Source organism: Coccomyxa subellipsoidea (assembly GCF_000258705.1).
Source record: "Coccomyxa subellipsoidea C-169, whole genome shotgun sequence".
Taxonomy (NCBI): domain Eukaryota; kingdom Viridiplantae; phylum Chlorophyta; class Trebouxiophyceae; family Coccomyxaceae; genus Coccomyxa; species Coccomyxa subellipsoidea.
In genome coordinates this window covers 597,895-615,949 of record NW_005178022.1, presented here as the reverse complement: position 1 = coordinate 615,949, position 18,055 = coordinate 597,895, and the positions used below count along the sequence as shown (strand labels likewise).

Below are 18,055 nucleotides of genomic sequence, written 5' to 3'. Positions count from 1 at the left end.
TCATGACTGATCAGCATTCCTCCATGCAGATACTATCTTGCCGTGTTCAATGTCTCTTATTAAAAATGCATCACCTCTCATTTAGCAGACTCTCCCTCAAAGATCCATGAAGGACAATATCACAAGGTGATCAATTCCAGGCAACGAGAAAAGTGTATTGTCCGATACCTTTCATTTGCAAAGCCAGGGGACTGCAGACTAGTCAGTTGACTGGCAAAGCATGATTCCATTCGTCAAGTTGCAATCCGCATCAGGTCACGACTTTGATGCCACATGTAAAAGCTGGTGTGGGACTGTCTGGCCATGGCCACGGCCCTGGCCAACAAAGCCTGCAACTCGCAATCTGCACACCACTATAATCAGGGTTTGACAGTGCCTCAACAAAGATCCAGGGATGCCCAGTCAGCACTTGAAGATGTCTCTGGGCAAGCCCAGGTATTCATAACCTGCCTGAATCACTTGACAGTAAATGTGGCAGAAAGTGCTGGGCGGACCAGAACCCCATCTAAGAATCCAGAAGCACACGCCCATATCCCCCTGGGATATCTTCTGGGATCATCCATCGGATGTTCAACCTTGGGAGGGCTGCAAAACTGCAGACAGGCAGCTTGTTGTCCACATATTCCAGTGCTGGCCCAGAAATGGGGCCCCAGAATGCTGAGCTGACCACACACAATGCCCATGAGCACATGCATACACGCTCCATGTTCGAACCCTCCAATCGCTGCCTTTATCCCCTCAATAGGTGGTGCCGATCTTCCGATGGTGCACAGCGCTGAGTGCGCCCTCCTCTGTGACTTGGCCGGAGTCCACAGTGGCATATACCACCCAGTGGTCGCCTGCCTCCAGCTTGTCGGCCACGCTGCACTCCAAGTAGGCCGCTGTGCCCGGCAGGATAGCACAGCCTGTCGCCTCGGACACCTGCAGATTTCATGGGCTCTGCTCAGAATGCAGCTGGCTCTCCCTAGAAACAAGATCCTCCAAACCTACGTGAGGTTCCTTCCCATGCAGCTGGCGGCTGCCCTTAGGCCTTCCTGTGTAACACCAGCCTCGCAACCTGATACGGCACAAACTTGCAGCCCTCTCAGGAAATGCTTGCCATGCACTCTGCCACTGGTGACCTGGCCAGAAGCAAAACTTCAGTAGAATATATACAAGGCAGATCTGGAAGGGTGACACTTGGCGCACCTGCGTGTCCATTCCTTCAAATCGGTCCTCGCCAGGCTTGAAGGGCTTGAGCAGCTGCTTGATCACCGGCTTCTCCTTGCCCTCTGCCAGAATGTTGACCACAAACTTTGAGCCCACCGCCAGCAACGCCTCTGCTGCCCTGTCCTTCTTCACCGCCACAGACAGCCCCGGCGGATCAAAGCTCGCCTGCGTCAGAATATTCCAAATTTTAAATCTTCAAACCCAGACAGTTCAAATTGAAATTTCAGATTCAGCAATAAGTTCATTTGAAGTGGTAGGTCATATTCCTCATCATCGCTACTTTGCTACCCCATTGTGACATCTTGTCATGCTGCTAGCAATGGTCTGAAATGACACGCCATTCAAGGAACCTCCACAAAGTCTTCCGCTCTCTGTTTTCAAGGGGCATCCCGCCTGTGCAGGGAAAAGGGATGTTCATTCATTCAAAGGGACAATTGGACCTGGGATATCCATGAGGCGAGCATGGCTGACTGCGCGTCATCGTCTCGGGCAGTTATTGCGCACATGGCGCCCAGCACTCGGCCAACAGCCTGCTCTGTTCCGGTCGCCTTCCCTGCACGTCAGTTCAAAGCCTCGTCAGAAACACTGTGCACCTTCCTTGGCATCTGGTGTCCAAACATCCATCATGAGCTCTGCATGCATGCATGCATGTGAGAACCGGCTCTGGCCGGGAGCTTGTGCGCTGCTGCTGCCACTTGTGGTGCAGCAGACTGCGCCACACCTTCAACACGGGCTGCTCGGACAGTCTCAACACAACACTCGGAGACCTACACAAGACAGGAACGCTGCATCTGTGGCAAGTGGGGCGCTTATAGGTATGTAGCTGAGTTTGCCAAAGCCCCTGCCTCTACTTCTTGCCAATGCCTCCGCTGAGCAAGGCATGCTGAGCAGCAAAAAGCGCTGAGAATTATGAAAAGCTGCTGTTTAGGCCAGCCAAAGACTAGGATGCTGCCAATTGGAGAAGCTTACATCTGACTTTTGCCCATTGGCAGTCAGGGGAAGTTTGCACATCTGAGCATGGGGAGAACTGCATGTTCTTCAGCTCCAATTGCAGAAAGAAGGAGGGCCACTATCTGGATCTGGATTAGAAAGGAATGCACATCTGAGAATGAGGGATGGTGCGTGCCTGTGCTGACTTGGCTGGCGCCGGCCTGGGCCTTGCGCTGCTGGGCCTTGAGCTTTTTCAGGACCCGCTGCGCCAGATCCGTGCCGGACTCCTCGGCCATCTGCATGTCCTTGGCCGTCGGCTTGAACTTGACCCGGATCGCGCCAAACGCCTGCTGGAACCCCGCATCCTGCACACAGCCGCCGCCCATCAGATCAACTTAATTGCACCCGCAGCAGGCGCAAGGTCCTTTGACCCAGATGCTTACCCAACTTACAGTGCATTTGCGCCCTCCCTTGCACTTTGCATTGCAACGCCGGGCTATCAAGCTTAATACGTAAAGTTCATCAACCCTCAAAATCTTCAAGATCTCTTATCGCATGATATAAAACCAATAAATCAGAGTGGGACCAAGCAGACTTTCAGTCAAATGACTAAGAACAAAACGGCGTGAGGCACCACAGCATGCCACCAGCTAGGCATGCTGTGCACAGCTTACTGTGTGAGCCGCGAGCGTGGCTAGTGACATGTCAAAGTGCCTCTCAAGGCTGCACTGAACAGAAAGTACAAATCCGTGTCAGGCAAGGTCAGCAATATCTTGCTTCCCCTTGTGAATACGCGCTTCACAGCCTTTGATACATGCATACATTGAGCTTTGCCCATTGATGCATGCTTTATTCTAAGAAGGCGGTGAAGTGATGAAGAAGTGAAGAATGGTGAGCTCACCCTGAGGCGGCTCTCCAGCTCGTCCACGGCCTCGCCACTCCAGCCAAAGCTGCCAAACACGCCACAGGGCAGCTCCTTTGCGCTGGCGTCCCTCAGCACTGCTCCCAACGCCGTCTGCACCTGTGCCATTTTCACCACAGGCATGAATCCTGATCACACTCACTTCCTGCAGGGATACGGCCGCTGGCGTGGCGAATACTGGAAATTACATAATGTACCCAATTTCCACATCAGCAAATGGCCCAGTCCATGTGTACCCCATGATAAAAACAATTTTTCCCGAGATATGGGAGGACAGATGGTGGTGCACATATACCTCATGCACGCAACGGGGGGACCTACCCAAATATGAGACTACAATGAGGGACAAGGGTGGAAGCAGACATATGTGATGCAGGTAACAGAGCATTCATTTGAGGTCATAGGAACGCAGCTTTGTAGCTTTGTCAAGAGCATGGGGTAGGACTAGTGGGCAGAGAGCTGTACCTGTGTGGGCATGTGGCCTCCCAGCGTGGGGCTGCCGATGACAAATCCGCCGCTCTTGCTAATGGAAAGGCTGACCTCATCCAGGGGCACCACCTCCAGATTCAGAGTATTCACCCCCACACCTGCAAATAATCCCTGGCGCTCATCATTCAAATGACTAACTAAACGCCTGCTTGAGATTCAGTTGCCGTTCTTTAAAATAAAACGAGATATGAAGTCTGCAAGGCATGCCAGAATGCTCCATTATCAAAAGGGGCATTCAAGTTGAGAAACGTGCTTCATCAAAGGCCGCTGTTGATGTTGCTCAGAGAAGGAGAAGGAGGCAGAGTAAAGGGTACGGCCCAAAGTGGTGACTTTAGGGCTATGCAGGTCCAGCAAAGGTGGCTGCACAAAAGCAGCAGGATGCTGCCAACAGAGTGCAAAGGGGGCTGGGTTGGGTGACAAATTGGTGGTAAGGTGGGAGCAAGAGGGGGGCTGCTTGCCTGCTTTGGTGATGCCTCGGCTGATGGCCTGCGCCAGAGCCGCGGTGTTGCCGTAGGCTGACGCGTACAGCACTGCCACGCTGGCCTGCTCTGCAGCAGCGATCTGCGCGCGCGTCCACTCCCTGGGCCAAGCATAATATTAGCATGCATCGCTTGTAAGAGAGTAGAGATGCAACATAGCTACATGACTTGTAGCACAGAGGGTAGATCCAACATGCATGTCAGTTCTGTTATCGTCCTCAAGGCCTTTCTACCATTCTACCTGCTGGTTCCTGCTGCCTTGGCAGCATGCACATTGCTGGTGCTCTCATGAAATACTACAGCATCCTAAGCCATGCCGCCACATACACAGGTGCAATCCTATTGCATATTCACAGAGTTGGGGCTCGGATCAGACACAAATTGCTCAGATTTGCTGCAAAGACCGTTTGTGCAGGTGGGCATGCAAAGGGTGGGCTGCCTTGCCTGTACTGGCCGACCAGCTCTGTGACGCTGGATCGGACAACAGGGCCATGCATGGGGCACAGCGCTGCTGCCACCATTCCAACGCCTGTAGCCCTCACTCCCATGCTCTGCTTGCCACAAAACACCGCGTTGGCTTGTGAAATACCCTTTGAACACGGAGAAGTAACTCGGTAATCAACGCAAATGGTGCTACAATTCATGCCACCGCAATGTACACCAATGAGCTCCTCACTGTGGCTGGTATGGGTGGCTTGACGCTCTCAGAATAATGCGCAATAAGATACATTCCTCCAAGCGAAAGTTCATGATGCTCGAGGTATCTAGATAGCATGCATTCGGATACCTTGGCGCCAAAGCGGGCTGTCTGCGAGGCCTCGAGAATGGCTTGCGTGGCTCTGAGCGCCTCCAAAACCGCCTGCAGCGGTGAGCCGCTCTGTGTGGATGGCGCAGCCACCACATCTAGCCTTTCCAACGCCCCTGGCAGAGCCCAATCACACAATTGATCACGCCTGTTATCTCGAGCTGTTCAAGCCAACGCGTTCGAAGAGCCCAATACACAAGTTATCATGCCTATCATTTTGGGCTTCAAAATTTGTCGAGGGGGCAGGCATGCAGGCAGTGCATCAGGTGACGTTCACGCATATTAACACCTGCTGGTCAAGGAGTCCAACAGTTGATTCAAATCGAGGCAGAGAAGCATTTGCAGGAAGAAGCTTCCTGCGTTGGACTTTGAAAAAGAGTGAAGGCTCCTCACCTTCCACCTGCTGGGCGACCGGGGCCAGCATGCACTCGAAGAAGTTGCGCCAGTCATTGCGGTATGCATCCCACCCCTTCTTGTCTGTCACCTCGCCCCTGTCCTCACCCGCCTTCTCAGGACTGCACAACGCACATCGCTGTACTCAAATCTCCAATCCCACAATTCACAACAGTATGCCATGCATCACAGCAAATCACGTAAGGGTTTCGTCAAGACCGCCGTTGACCTGCGCAAAACACATAATTCAAGGCTCCCAGTCTTGGGCATGCCAAGAGCACCTCGCTGTCTTTCTGGACACTGACAAGCCAGCAGATTGTCCCAGCTTTGACCAGAAGTAACGAGAGTAGTACAGGACACATGAGACTAGGGAAGGGGAGACAGCATACCTGACGTGGGCCGAGAAGAGCTTGGAGGTGAAGAGCAGGCGGTCGCCGGGGCTGTAGGCCACAAGCAGGTCGGGCCAGCGGGGGGTCGGGCAGGGGATAAGCTTCAGCGCAATTTCTGTGCCAACCTCCAGTGACGCCCCTGAACGCGCGGCCACCAGCTCCACCGATGACAGCAGCGCCGCGCCCTCCTTGTCGCCACCTGCCGGCACATGCACGCACATAACTGATTTGTCGCTGCCCGCTGGCACATGCATGCACGTGCTAAATAGCAGCCTGCCGGCACAAGCGCACACAGGCTCACCCGCCGCTGCCGCAAACAACAGCACGACTGTTGGCGGTATTTTGACACACAAGTGTTTTATCATCAATCACCCCTAGTGCCGCCGGCGCCCAATGCATGGTGATGTGCTGGTGCAGAGCGCAGCGGGCCTCAAGCAGCAAGATTCAAAATAGTGTTTGAGAGAGCACAATTCGTCCCAGATTGTGGTGGTGTGCGCGATCTGCCAGTCGCCCTGACCGGACTCACAGCTGACTTGAAAGCCTGCCAAAGGGTGTTTGCAAGCTTTCCAATTGCCAGCAGCTCGCAGGCAGGCAGGCAGCTGGGAAGCTTACCTATGTATTTCTGGCTAGGCAATAGTTGGCTGGCATTAGCAGGGAGTAGAGGTAACAGAGCAGGGAGCTCACCCAGGCTTGAGCGCAGTAGCTGCAGGGCAGGGTTGGACAGGTGGATGTCCAGTGGACCTCCAGCCGCCTGCTTCCGCTCCAGCAGCGCTCTCAGCGAGGGCAGCCGCTTCGGCGTGAGGTGCGTCACCACAATCCGCCGGAGGCTTTGCAGAGGGATTGTCTGCTCCAGCGTTGCCACTGCCACAGCCAATGAATTGCCTCACACAATCAGGGACCCGCCAATGAGCATGTGCTGGACATCCAGGATGATGCAGTGCAAGACTGGCAAAAAGTTTTGGGACCAGATACTGAGGTCAAGCCAGATTGTGTGACTGCAGTGCAGGCTCACCATGATCTTCTTTAAAGTTCTCATCCGGCACATCGATCAGGATGAAATCTTTTCCATCCTGCAGCAGAGTGCACAATGACCGTTTGCAAGTCCATTGCTGCAAGTTCTGTAAAGAAGCATCATGAAGCAAAGAAGAGCACACTGTCAAGATGGACAGATAAGGACGTCTGCGTGGCATCAAGGCGCACCCGAACAAGGTAGCTGTTGTCTGTGGTGCCGCGTTTGAGCCCATATTCAATATCGATCTTCAGCCGCTCATTGCATATGCCCCGCAATAGAGTCACGCTCTTGCTGATGGGAACAGCTTCAACGCCTTCAATCTTCACCTTTGGGGCACTGGGAGGCGCCTGCACATTTGCAAATTGGTACAATTGTGGATACACAGAGCAGTACACCAAGAGACAGGAATGTTAGATAGGCGCATTTCGACTAGTGAATCCTCCATAAATGGCAAATACTTCTAGAAAGGATTGCGATCCGCACCTCCCTGATTGCTGGAGGAGCAGCAGCTCTGCATTTGAATCCTTTTCTACTCTTGGCAAGATTTCTAGATGCAGCTCGCTGTGTCTTTGCAGTGGGCAACCTCTCCGGTAGCTTTCCGGACGAAAAAGGACGGAGTTTTGGTATTGCAACCCCATAAGACCTTATTGCAAGATCAGATCGCTGGCAGATTCGGCCTGGCACGGTCTGCATCGTTCTCAGCTTTCTCTTGGCATTGACCAGAACCTAGAGTATCACCTAGACTCCTAACTGGGCTTTAAATTCACAAGCTTTACGATCCAGGCAAGATCTTGGATGCTTTGCCTCTTAGGGATTCATTGTGTCCTTCAGAAATGAAAGAGATAAGTTCGGCACCCTGCAGCTTCCTGTAACAGCGGAAGCTGCAGCATGCTTGGAGAGAACCTGCTGCTGGTCTGGATAAGTGTAAAGTGTAATATATTGTGCGAATGTCTTTCATGCTGATCGACTCCCAAGAGATCCACGATAGTCACCTCGGGGTGTGCACATGCATATACAGGTCAGTGCGCCTTGGCCAGTTACACAGTGGATGGATTGATGGTTGTTACAAAAATCCTTACACCTAGGTGTAACCTCTCATGTGATGGGTTAAAATGCGACATTTCCCGATGATGCCCAAATTAGCTCAAGAAGACAGCACCGATAACAAGACAGTCAAAAGAAACAGAAAGGCGCCGTTGATTTTATAAAGGCGCCTCCTCATCTTCTCCAATTGTCCTTTCAGAATCCTAAACCTACTACAAGAATCTGTGAAGAGCGCGGTACATGTACAGTTGTAAGGCCGCAGCCTGCCAACCATTTTGCAGGCAGCCAGAATGACAGTGCTTTCCAGGTTATGTTGTCTGGAAGCAGACACCATTTGTAGCATTGTGCCGAGCATAATGAACAGCAGTGAGCAACGTCACTGACCTTCCCCAAACTTCTCCAACAACTCTGAAATCTCACATCTCCACACCATGCTCAAGAACGCGCAAAACTGCCCAATTTGCCCCCCGTTGAGCTGAGCCAGCGCACAGAAGCAGAGTGCTCAAATGCTGGTCTTTCACGTGGGGGCAAGCCTGCTCCACATTCTGGACAACAGGTCACAAGGTGTGACCAAGGGGATGCGTTTCCACAACACTTCTGCAAGCCGCTGAACGGCAGTTCTGGGGCTGCTGTGTGCTTATGTAATGGCAGGGCCGCCAATTTGCCAATTTAGTCGACCTCCTCAATCTTAGGGCCGGGGCCGCTGGATCCGCCGCCGGCTGACGCGCCGCTCATGTCAGGCATGCCGCCTGGCATACCACCAGGCATTCCCTCTGCGCCTGCAGCACAAATTGAAGCAACTTTAACATTTATTTCCGCCCCTAAACCACTTACAAGGTGCTTCTGATAGCTGAGCAATTCTTGCATTCAACCTCCACCTTTAAACCACTGACAAGGTGCTTCTGATAGCTGATCAATGGACAGCTGACAAGCCTGGACCCCAGGCAAAGAATCAAGTGTAACAGTGGCAACAAAGGAAGAAGTAGAAGGGGTGCTTACCGCCAGCTGCTCCATACATCTTGGAGATGATGGGAGAGCAGACGCCCTCGAGCTCCTTGAGCTTGTGCTCCAGCTCCTCAGTCTCTGCCAGCTGGTTGGCGTCCAGCCAGCTGATGGCCTCGTCCACCTCCTTCTCAATCTTCTCCAGGTCATCCTTGTCCAGCTTGCTTGCCACCTGCACCCACATCAACACATGTCAGCCTATGGATAGCTTGACACAGGAACTACTTAGAGCACACGGTGTCCTGTCCTGTGCTCGAAGCTGAAAAGACAATGGGAACACAGCAAGACAACAGCAGGTGCAGGATGGCCATTGTGTGTTCAGGAAAGGGTGCAAACAGAGCAGCTGTGCGCAGGCTGTTCCAAATCCTTATCACACAGTGACAGTGCAAAAACGTACCTTCTCGTCCTTGATGGTGTTACGCATGTTGAAGGCGTAGTTCTCGAGGGCGTTCTTGGCGTCGATGCGCTTGCGGGCCTCCTCGTCCTCTGCCTTGTATTTCTCTGCCTCCTGCACCATGCGCTCAATCTCCTCCTTGCTGAGACGGCCCTTGTCGTTGGTGATCGTGATCTTGTTCTTCTGGCCTGCAGCCACAAAGTCACAAAACCCCTCAGCATCAAATCATCTTTAGCAACTATGCAGGGGCTAATGAAACTGATGCCAACCAGATGTGCCAGCCATGGCAGATGTCTTCCTCACCAGAAGCCCTCATCCGCAATCCCATGAGCCCAAAGGTGTTGAAAGATTCTATGAGCAAGGAGTGTTTCATGTCAAAAGACTCTATGAGCAGGTAAGTAAGCAGAGAGTGCGGGCGCACCAGTGGTCTTGTCCTCAGCGGACACGTTGAGGATGCCGTTGGCGTCAATGTCGAAGACGACGTTGATCTGTGGCACGCCCCGAGGGGCGGGGGGGATGCCGGACAGCTCAAATTTGCCGAGCAGGTTGTTGTCACGGGTGCGAGACCTCTCGCCCTCAAACACCTGGATGAGCACGCCTGGCTGGTTGTCGGAGTAGGTGGAGAACACCTGCTCCTTCTTTGTGGGGATGGTGGTGTTGCGCGGGATGAGCACGGTCTGCAACACAGCAGAGCAGCCAGTCAGCACCGTGCAGTCTTCAAAGAAAACCCACACAAAAAACTGCCGCTAGGCGAGACATGACAAGAGAATTCTTTTCCAACTAGGTGCTTGAACGATCAAGATCATGCTTCTCCACAAGTTCAATGCATAGAGATGCTGCTTCTCACCATGACGCCTCCGGCAGTCTCCAGACCCAGACTGAGAGGGGTGACATCCAGCAGCAGCAGGTCCTGCACCTTCTCGCTGCCCTCTCCACTCAGGATGGCAGCCTGCATCAGCAACAAATCTCCTGTCAGCATGCAGCCAGCCAGCTCACAAAACTCACCTCAGGGCGCTGAAGCATCAAAAACAGGCTCAGGAATCAATCACAGGACCATAAAAGATAGGCAGGCTGTACACACCTGCACTGCAGCGCCGTAGGCGACAGCCTCATCGGGGTTGATGGCCTTGCACAGCTCCTTGCCGTTGAAGAAGTCCTGAAGCATCTGCTGCACCTTGGGGATACGGGTGGAGCCGCCCACCAGCACAATCTCATTCACCTGCAGGCCAGCACTTCACCATGTAAGACATCTGCTGAAAAAATTTCAACCAAGGCCAAATCACTTAAAAAATATATTGAAAATCATGGAGGCATGCATACTGATGACCATGCAGACAATTTACGAAGATCAATACAAAATCACGCCGCTTCTGTGATGCCCAAGTGAAGGATATACAAATGCAAGAAGGGTCCCCACAAGAGACAGGACAGCAGTGAAGAAAAACATACCGAGGACTTGTCCATCTTGGCGTCGCGCAGGGTCTTCTCAACGGGCTCCATGCACTTGCGGAAGAGGTCCATGTTGAGCTCCTCAAAGCGAGCGCGGGTGATGGAGGAGTAGAAGTCAACGCCCTCGAACAGGGAGTCGATCTCGATGGAGGTCTGCGCTGAGCTGGACAGCGTGCGCTTGGCGCGCTCGCAGGATGTGCGCAGCCGCCTCAGGGCACGCGGGTTGCCGCTGATGTCCTTCTTGTGCTTCCTCTTGAACTCCTGCGCACACCAGAAGCCCATGCCATTAAATACATGACTTCTTGTGACTTCTCCTTCGTATGTAAATTTCGCCCTGAACTATCCGGCCCAGTGCATGCCCAGCAGACCTTGATGCCAACGACCTCCTTGAATCTACTTCAATATCTTTCCTGCACACTGCTGGGGTAGATGAGTAGACAGTGACTGCAGAAGAGAGCGAAGTAGACACACCTGCACGAAGAAATTGACCAGCCGGTTGTCAAAGTCCTCTCCGCCCAAGTGGGTGTCTCCAGCGGTGGCCTTGACCTCGAAGATGCCCTCCTCGATGGTCAGCAGGGACACATCGAAGGTGCCGCCGCCCAGGTCAAAGATGAGCACGTTGCTCTCACCCACTGAGGTGCTCTTCTTGTCCAGGCCGTATGCGATGGCGGCTGCGGTGGGCTCGTTGATGATGCGCATCACGTCGAGTCCAGCAATCACACCTGCCAACAATAGCAGTTGTGGTCAGTACACTCAAAACCATGCAGCAGATGGCAGCTCCCAGCAATGATGCCACAAAGCACGACAAAACTGACAAAGACGGCTGATGACATGCATGGCAGCAGAAGGTGTGCGCACCAGCATCCTTGGTGGCTTGTCTTTGGCTGTCATTGAAGTAGGCTGGCACTGTGACGACCGCCCTCTTCACCTCCTTGTCAGCTCCAAGGAATGCCTGTGCCGTCTCCTTCATTTTCACCAGGACCATAGAGCTGACCTCCTCAGCTGAGAACTCCCTCTTCTCGCCCTTGTAGTCCACTGCACAGAGCAGAAGCATGCTGTTAGTCCTACACTTCAGGCCGCAGCTATGCAAGGCACGCCAGCCAAGGCTGCAAACCCCTTCCAGACCAGGATCCTCCTGCCAACCTTCAAAATACTAGTGAAAATCAAGCATGATTTTGCTGGGTCCCCTGAAGACGTACCCTCAATCATGGGCTTGTCACCCGGGCCAGGCTTCACTGTGAAGGGCCAGTGCTTGATATCTGCCTGGATGCTGGCGTCGTGGAACTTGCGGCCGATCAGACGCTTGGCGTCGAACACAGTGTTGATGGGGTTCATGGCCACCTATAAGGCAACAACAGCAATTGTTCGTGAGTATCATCAGCCTCGCCAAAGCTGAACTTCATCGTACCCAAAATACTCCGGCAACTGCCCACCTGGTTCTTTGCTGCATCACCGATCAGACGCTCGGTGTCTGTGAAAGCAACGTAGGACGGCGTAGTGCGGTTTCCCATGTCGTTGGCTGCAATCACACAATGCAATCTCAGTATTCCGTTGCAGACACCACCATATCAGCCGCAGAACCAGCCAGAACATTCGACGACAGGCAAGAGCAAGTCCCCGAAGCGTACCGATGATCTCCACACGATCGTTCATCCATACTCCCACACAACTGCGAGCAGAAATAGCCACACATGGTCAGCCTCGAGAGTGTAAAGAAAAGTGTGCAGCCTGACTGATCCACAGATATTCCGAAGAATCAGAGCCTGCTTTAGAACACTATGCATCTAGGATACAATCAGACGATTGCTTTTGGATAGTGGCAAGCAAGATGCAACTTAATTCCTGCATGGCCACCCAAAAGTATGGCTGTGCAGACACACCAAGAGGCTGACACCTCTCACCTGTAGGTCGTTCCCAGGTCGATACCGATGGCTGGTGCCTGTTTCGCCATGGCTGCAAGATTCTTTAAGCTTCACAAAGTCTCTTCTTCAATCAAAATTTGCTCAGGTGCAAGTGTAATCTTTGCAAAACGTAACGGAAGTAGGGGCCGCCTGGCTGTGTTTCAAGAATGTTCTAAAGAGGTTCGCCGGCATAGACCTGCTGCGAGGATTAAACACCCCTGCAGCTGTATATATACTGATTCCCTTGTTACGTGACTAAAATGGCCATCGCCGTCGTCGACAGTGTCCCCAACCAATTCGCATTCGTGGCATCTGGATATCTTCTCTCATTGATCCAATTAATAGTACTGGAGGTGGTGTTCCGTCTGTGTCGTTGTGAATTGCACAGAAATTAGTGCACAGGAGTGCGTGCTGTCAGATCGCACGTATTACGTTCCGGGAAGACCCGATCTTTGCCAGTAAGGAAGCTGTCGGAAGGTGTGTGAGTCCAAAATCGGTATGAGGACCGCACATCAGACCACAAGCTCGTACGAGCAAGCCAGCACGAGCTCTCGATCGAGTCTCCCCTCGAGGGTGCCATTTGTTGCACACCACCAGAGGAGGTGCAGGCCAAAGAATCAGCGAGGCAGTCAACGCCAGCGTCAGAATATTGCATGCCAACTTGTATCCGCTGCAACAGCAACAGTAGGCCATTGCCCGATGCGATGCAGTTGACTCATGTCTGAAATATCTTCCCAGCTTCACATGCCGTCCTCCACAAGCCCTCAAGTATCATTGAATGGACTGCTTCCTTTGCAGGTTGAAGCTCCCGCTGTCAAGATGTCCGACATTCAAATGTTCAACAGCGACAAGCGCCTGCAGACCCAGGTCGATTTCTGCAGCTGCAGTCATAGCTCTGGACATACAGCAGTGGGTGATCGCTCCAGGCACTTTCACAGAGATGCATGATGCATTGATTGCTGTGCAGGTCACAGAGGTTGCAGACGCAACTATTACAATAAGGTCACTCGACTGGGACAGAGATCGCTTTGATATTGAATTTGGGTGAGAATGCGCAACTTTCCAAGTTTGACCACAAAGTAGAAATGTACATGCCTAAATGTGTATTAGAACACCCAGTGATGACCCTTCCATTGTGGAAGCATGGCGAAGAGTTTGCACTGCCACTGTGGTTCAGGTTGGAGAAGGGCACCACATACAATTCTTTCCTGATCTTTGGCGAGAAGACAGCTTTGGTGGATGCATCTCATGAGAAGTTCCGTGGCCTCTACATGGACACCCTCAAGGAGCAGCTCAAAGCCGCGGGCCGCAGCCTGGACTATATCATGGTCTCACACACAGAGCCAGACCACAGCGGTATGTTCCATAGCATAGCTTCCTTGTGCACCTAGCAGCGCTGATTCTGCGATCTTGTGGGACCTGTCATGGCCAAGGCCGTGGCCATTGTTGGGTGCTTTGCAATGTTCTGCATGCTTACCTCCATGCATGCATATTCCATTGGTGCTTTAGGACAGCATTTGCCCAGTTTGATACGTGGATAGCAGGACGTCGGGTGATAAATGACAAATTTTGACGTGCATGCATTGTTGAGTTGTCCACCTGCCTGCCACAGGGCTAATTCCAGACGTGCTGGATACATTTCCGGACGCAGTCGTGGCGGGGTCCAAGGTGGCACTGGCATACCTGAAAAACCTCACCCACCGCCCCTTCAAGGAGCAGGCGGTCAAGGGAGGCGACAAAATCGACCTGGGAAACGGCCACGTCATCGAGTTTGTCATGGCGCCCAACCTGCACTGGCCGGACACCATGTTCTCCTTCGATCACGCCACAGGTGCAGCTGCTGCGCCCACAATCCATCTGATTACTTTGTCACCATGCCACCCTAGGGAGTTCTGTGTCACTTTGAAGCCCATGCAGCCTCAATGATAAATCTTCTGGGGGTGGCAGTACTTTGCATAATTGTCTTGGTGCCGGCCTCTGCTGGAAGTGCAAGAATTACTGCATGCGCTGGCACCCTCATTCAAGGCAATCCCTCCATTCAAGCTTTCCCACCAGGCATTCAAGCTTTCCCACCAGGCTGGTGGGGCACTTTTATGCCAAGCGTGGCTTGAGAGCAAACGTGGAGAGAAAGACTCAAGAAGGTCTGTTCTGCCTCAGGCGTGATGTACACGTGCGACGCGTTTGGCGCGCACTACTGCCAGGACGACCCCTTTGACAGCGCGCTGCAGCCGCTGTCGCCGCACTTCCGCTTCTACTACGACTGCCTCATGCGGCCCAACGCGCGCTCCGTGCTAACCGCGCTGCGCAAGACCCAGGACCTGCCCTACACCACCATCGCCACCGGCCACGGCCCCATCCTGCGCTACAACATGCAGGAGCTCGTCGGCAGGTGCGCGCATGTGCCGCCTCCGTGCATGCAGCTGGCATCCGTTCGTTGTCGTGTGCCTGTCGATGCGCCGCATGCGGGAAGGGGCAGTGCGATGACATGATGAGGATGAGTGCCAGCATGGCTTGGAGAAAATGCGTAGCTCAGCAAATGCAGGCCATTGTCAATGGTGCCAGAGCTTCTCCTGGCCAAGTGTGGGCTCTTCCTGGCCAGGATAAATAGGGACAATTGGCCAGACGGCGCTTTTACCGCCATGGCCAGCCCATGGAGGTTGCGCAAAGCCTTCTTGTGCCGTATGGGGCTGCTCTAAGTTGCAGGGTGGGTGAATATAAAGGTGTATATGCAGGTACAAGCACTGGAGCGAGGGGGTGGAGAAGGCGACTGCGCGGGTGGCGGTGCTGTACGCGAGCGACTATGGCTTCAGCGACAGGCTGTCTCAGACTCTCGCCCGCGGCATCACCAAGGTCGATGTCGCTGTCGAGATGCTGGACATCCTCTCGGCTGACCCTCAGGTACGCCTCTTGCCATGCGCCACTTGTTGCGCCACTTGTCCCTCGTGCTTCTCTGTACAGCAAGTATTTGCTGCTTCCTTGGCGACACTCTGCTTGCGTGGGAGTCTTGGTCGTAAACTGCATGTGCCAGTCAGTGCTCACCATTATGTAGTTGCCTGGCTGCAATGTGAACAACTGCGCGTTTGAAGCACTCCTTGCCAAAAATATCCCGAAACTAGATCATGCCTCGCTGATTGTCACATGTTCAGAAGCAGAGCCGCAGATATCCATTGGTGGGTTCATGTCATTGTTTACAGGAACTGGTGGAGGTTGTGGGGCGGTGCTCTGGAGTGGTGCTGATGGCTCCCCCAGACGACTCAGCCGAGGCCCGCGCCACCATTGCCACGCTCCTCTCCACCCTCAAATCCAAGCAGAAGGTGACCGCTGCTCTTCGCCACTTGATACTGTGCTGGATTCGCTCTCCCTCCAAACCTTCTGGGGAGGCTTCTTTGCCATTGAGCGTCATTCGGCATCAGTTGAATCGCCCACCACATGGCCGGGCTGTCAAAGCTTCGCAGCATGTGCACAAAGGGCACTCCGCTGCAGCTTGATGCATGCGCTAGTCAGCGAGGTGGAGTTTGAGACGTGGCATCACACGTTTCAGTGTGTTGTGACCCAAGAAGAACCTTCATCGGCACTCGCAGAGTGTTACGCATGGCATAACCAGTGTAGAGAAGCTGTCATGCATGGGGTTGATGCCTGCTGGGTCATGCGCAGGTGGTGATTGCGGAGAGTTATGGCGGCCGGGATGAGCCGGTGGACACTCTGGTGGGCAGCCTGGTCGATATCAACGCCACGCCAATCTTTGACCCCCTCCGTGTCAAGGCCGTCCCCACCGAAGGCACCTATCAGGTAAATGATTGCGTGTCAGCAATTCTCCAGCCCCCTTGCTTCGTCTTAGGTCTGTGCCGCCCTGCGCTTGGTCCTTCCCGTTGCTGGTACACAGAGTCAGGGATCTCTGACAGCAAAGGCAGACTCAAGGCAGACTTAGGGACGGTGCTTAAGAAGGAATTTGCAGGGCATTTGTCTCTTAAAAATTTGTGTGTTTTTCCTTCTGAGAGCACTCGTGTGTTCAGCCCTTGAATGTCACTCACAAGTGAAGGGGTAAAGCAAGAACCCTGGCATGCTAAGCACGGCTGGAGCATGGCTGCTTTGCTGGAATGGTGTGGTAGCATGGCGTGAAGATGTGGGCGTTGAGCTGGCATGCGTGTGTGCTGGAGCGCTGACGTGGCAGGTGTGCTGGTGCGCGCAGGAGTTTGAGCAGACGGGGACGCGGCTGGCGCAGGCGCTGACGCAGAAGGACAGCATCGCGCGCAAGAAGGCCGCCATGAGCAATGACGTCGCCAAAGCGCTCGCGCGGCTCAGCTCCGGCCTCTACATTGTCACCGCTGCCCACCGCGGCGGCGCGCGCGGCGCCATGGTCGCCTCCTGGGTCGCCCAGGTGCGTTCCAGTCGCTGTTACCTAATCTTTCCCTATCTTTCCCTTTCTTTTGTCATTAGAGCGTAGCAGTACTCTCCCAAAGGGGCGCTCATAAGGAGGGGAAGCTCCTGCTTGACCTGCAGGTTTCAAGATGTGAAGTGTTGGAGCCTTGCTGAGGAAGGATGTGTCAGCTGGATGTCTGTCCATGCTGCCATGGGTGCCTTGACTGCAGCTGGATGAAGCATGTGCGAGGGTGCATGCCTTTGTGCATGGATGATTGACAGGGCAGCTGTGCTGACGCCGGGACTGCGGGTGTGTTGTGCAGGCGAGCTTTGAGCCGCTGGGGCTGACGGTGGCGGTGGCGAAGGACCGCGCCATTGAGAGCCTGATGCAGGTCGGCGACACCTTTGTGCTCAACTGCCTGGGCGAGGGCCAGTACGGGCCCCTCATGAAGGTGCGGCGGCCAGACATCACCTGCTCCAAATTATTGTAGTCATAAAAGGCCGAAGTGGTGAAGACTTTCAAGTTAGTGCGAGCGTCAGAGTCAGTAGAAAGGGCGGCCTCCTTCGCACCAGAGGCATGCACTCTCACTCGAGCATGTCTGCGGTACATGCAGCACCTCTGTATAGTAGTGTAGAGCGGCGGGCATGGCTGACTGCGATGTCCATTCGCATGTGTAAGCCTGTGCAATAACCTGCTGCTAGGCGTGACCTGGAAGAGACTGAGACATCATGTCATTGCGCACTGTCAAGGCTGATCAGATGTCCCACAGTGGTCCCAATTATCAATAGCATGCAGACTGATGCAATCTTGTGTGGTGTGTGCAGCATTTCCTGCAGCGCTTCCCTCCAGGAGCAGACAGGTTTGCAGGGGTGGATTCCTTCGAGGCAGCCAACGGATCACCGGCGCTGTCGGACGCCGTCGCGTACATCGAGTGCCAGGTCAAGTCGCGCATGGAGACAGCCGATCACTGGATCACCTACGCGGAGGTGACTAACGGCGACGTCACCAACCCCGACAGCAAAACTGCTGTGCACAGGCGCAAGGTCGCCAATTACTACTGAGGGTGCTGCTCACGGGCAGCTGCAGAGGTCTGCGATTCGAAGGCTCAGCATGTATCATATGATTGGTGTGCAATGATTCTTGCTTTGTGGGGCTCTCACCTGGACCCTGGAACTTATACCGATATTCCTTGAATCATGGTTTGAGATGGATTCTGAGACATGTGCACACTGACATTTAAAAAACAATCAGGCATGATTTCAGGATCCTGAGCAAAT

General features: G+C 53.6%; 4 protein-coding genes across 4 annotated transcripts; 2 read left to right on the top strand and 2 right to left on the bottom strand.

The window, feature by feature from the left end:
• Window positions 1-220: 220 nt before the first annotated feature.
• On the top strand, window positions 221-666 carry COCSUDRAFT_34423 (hypothetical protein; the record flags this gene model as incomplete). Its single annotated transcript, XM_005643395.1, has 2 exons — window positions 221-295; window positions 436-666. 2 exons carry the CDS (start codon window positions 221-223, stop codon window positions 664-666), a joined length of 306 nt encoding a protein of 101 aa, XP_005643452.1.
• Window positions 667-738: 72 nt separating this feature from the next.
• COCSUDRAFT_54807 (hypothetical protein) lies at window positions 739-7,321 on the bottom strand (the record flags this gene model as incomplete). Its single annotated transcript, XM_005643394.1, has 16 exons — window positions 739-921; window positions 1,189-1,374; window positions 1,650-1,762; window positions 1,803-1,806; window positions 2,400-2,504; window positions 3,041-3,160; window positions 3,527-3,648; window positions 4,009-4,130; window positions 4,474-4,580; window positions 4,817-4,950; window positions 5,228-5,349; window positions 5,617-5,815; window positions 6,301-6,477; window positions 6,629-6,686; window positions 6,817-6,882; window positions 7,112-7,321. 16 exons carry the CDS (start codon window positions 7,319-7,321, stop codon window positions 739-741), a joined length of 2,028 nt encoding a protein of 675 aa, XP_005643451.1.
• A 354-nt stretch (window positions 7,322-7,675) lies between these two features.
• COCSUDRAFT_26106 (heat shock protein 70) lies at window positions 7,676-12,547 on the bottom strand. Its single transcript, XM_005643393.1, has 13 exons — window positions 12,419-12,547; window positions 12,146-12,186; window positions 11,951-12,036; window positions 11,717-11,858; window positions 11,376-11,552; window positions 10,989-11,239; window positions 10,518-10,778; window positions 10,150-10,287; window positions 9,916-10,017; window positions 9,490-9,745; window positions 9,072-9,256; window positions 8,672-8,846; window positions 7,676-8,451 (listed from the first exon to the last, which is right to left on the bottom strand). The coding sequence occupies exons 1-13, from the start codon at window positions 12,466-12,468 to the stop codon at window positions 8,342-8,344; spliced, it is 1,974 nt and encodes a 657-aa protein (XP_005643450.1). The 5' UTR covers window positions 12,469-12,547; the 3' UTR covers window positions 7,676-8,341.
• Window positions 12,548-13,237: 690 nt separating this feature from the next.
• COCSUDRAFT_45048 (flavo protein) lies at window positions 13,238-17,839 on the top strand (the record flags this gene model as incomplete). The annotated part of the gene is made up of 11 exons (XM_005643392.1): window positions 13,238-13,285; window positions 13,386-13,462; window positions 13,596-13,774; window positions 14,031-14,249; window positions 14,576-14,807; window positions 15,151-15,316; window positions 15,613-15,732; window positions 16,073-16,207; window positions 16,608-16,796; window positions 17,101-17,229; window positions 17,603-17,839. The coding sequence occupies 11 exons, from the start codon at window positions 13,238-13,240 to the stop codon at window positions 17,837-17,839; spliced, it is 1,731 nt and encodes a 576-aa protein (XP_005643449.1).
• Between the last annotated feature and the right edge of the window lie 216 nt (window positions 17,840-18,055).

What these genes read in the sequence shown, in the direction of transcription:
- COCSUDRAFT_26106 (XM_005643393.1), bottom strand. Translation starts at nt 12,468, where the DNA reads ATGGCGAAACAGGCACCAGCCATCGGTATCGACCTGGGAACGACCTAC. An exon ending in GTGATGCAGCAAAGAACCAG is followed by an intron (nt 11,859 to 11,950) that starts GTGGGCAGTTGC and finishes GTTGCCTTATAG; the next exon opens with GTGGCCATGAACCCCATCAA. An exon ending in ACAAGCCACCAAGGATGCTG is followed by an intron (nt 11,240 to 11,375) that starts GTGCGCACACCT and finishes TATTGTTGGCAG; the next exon opens with GTGTGATTGCTGGACTCGAC.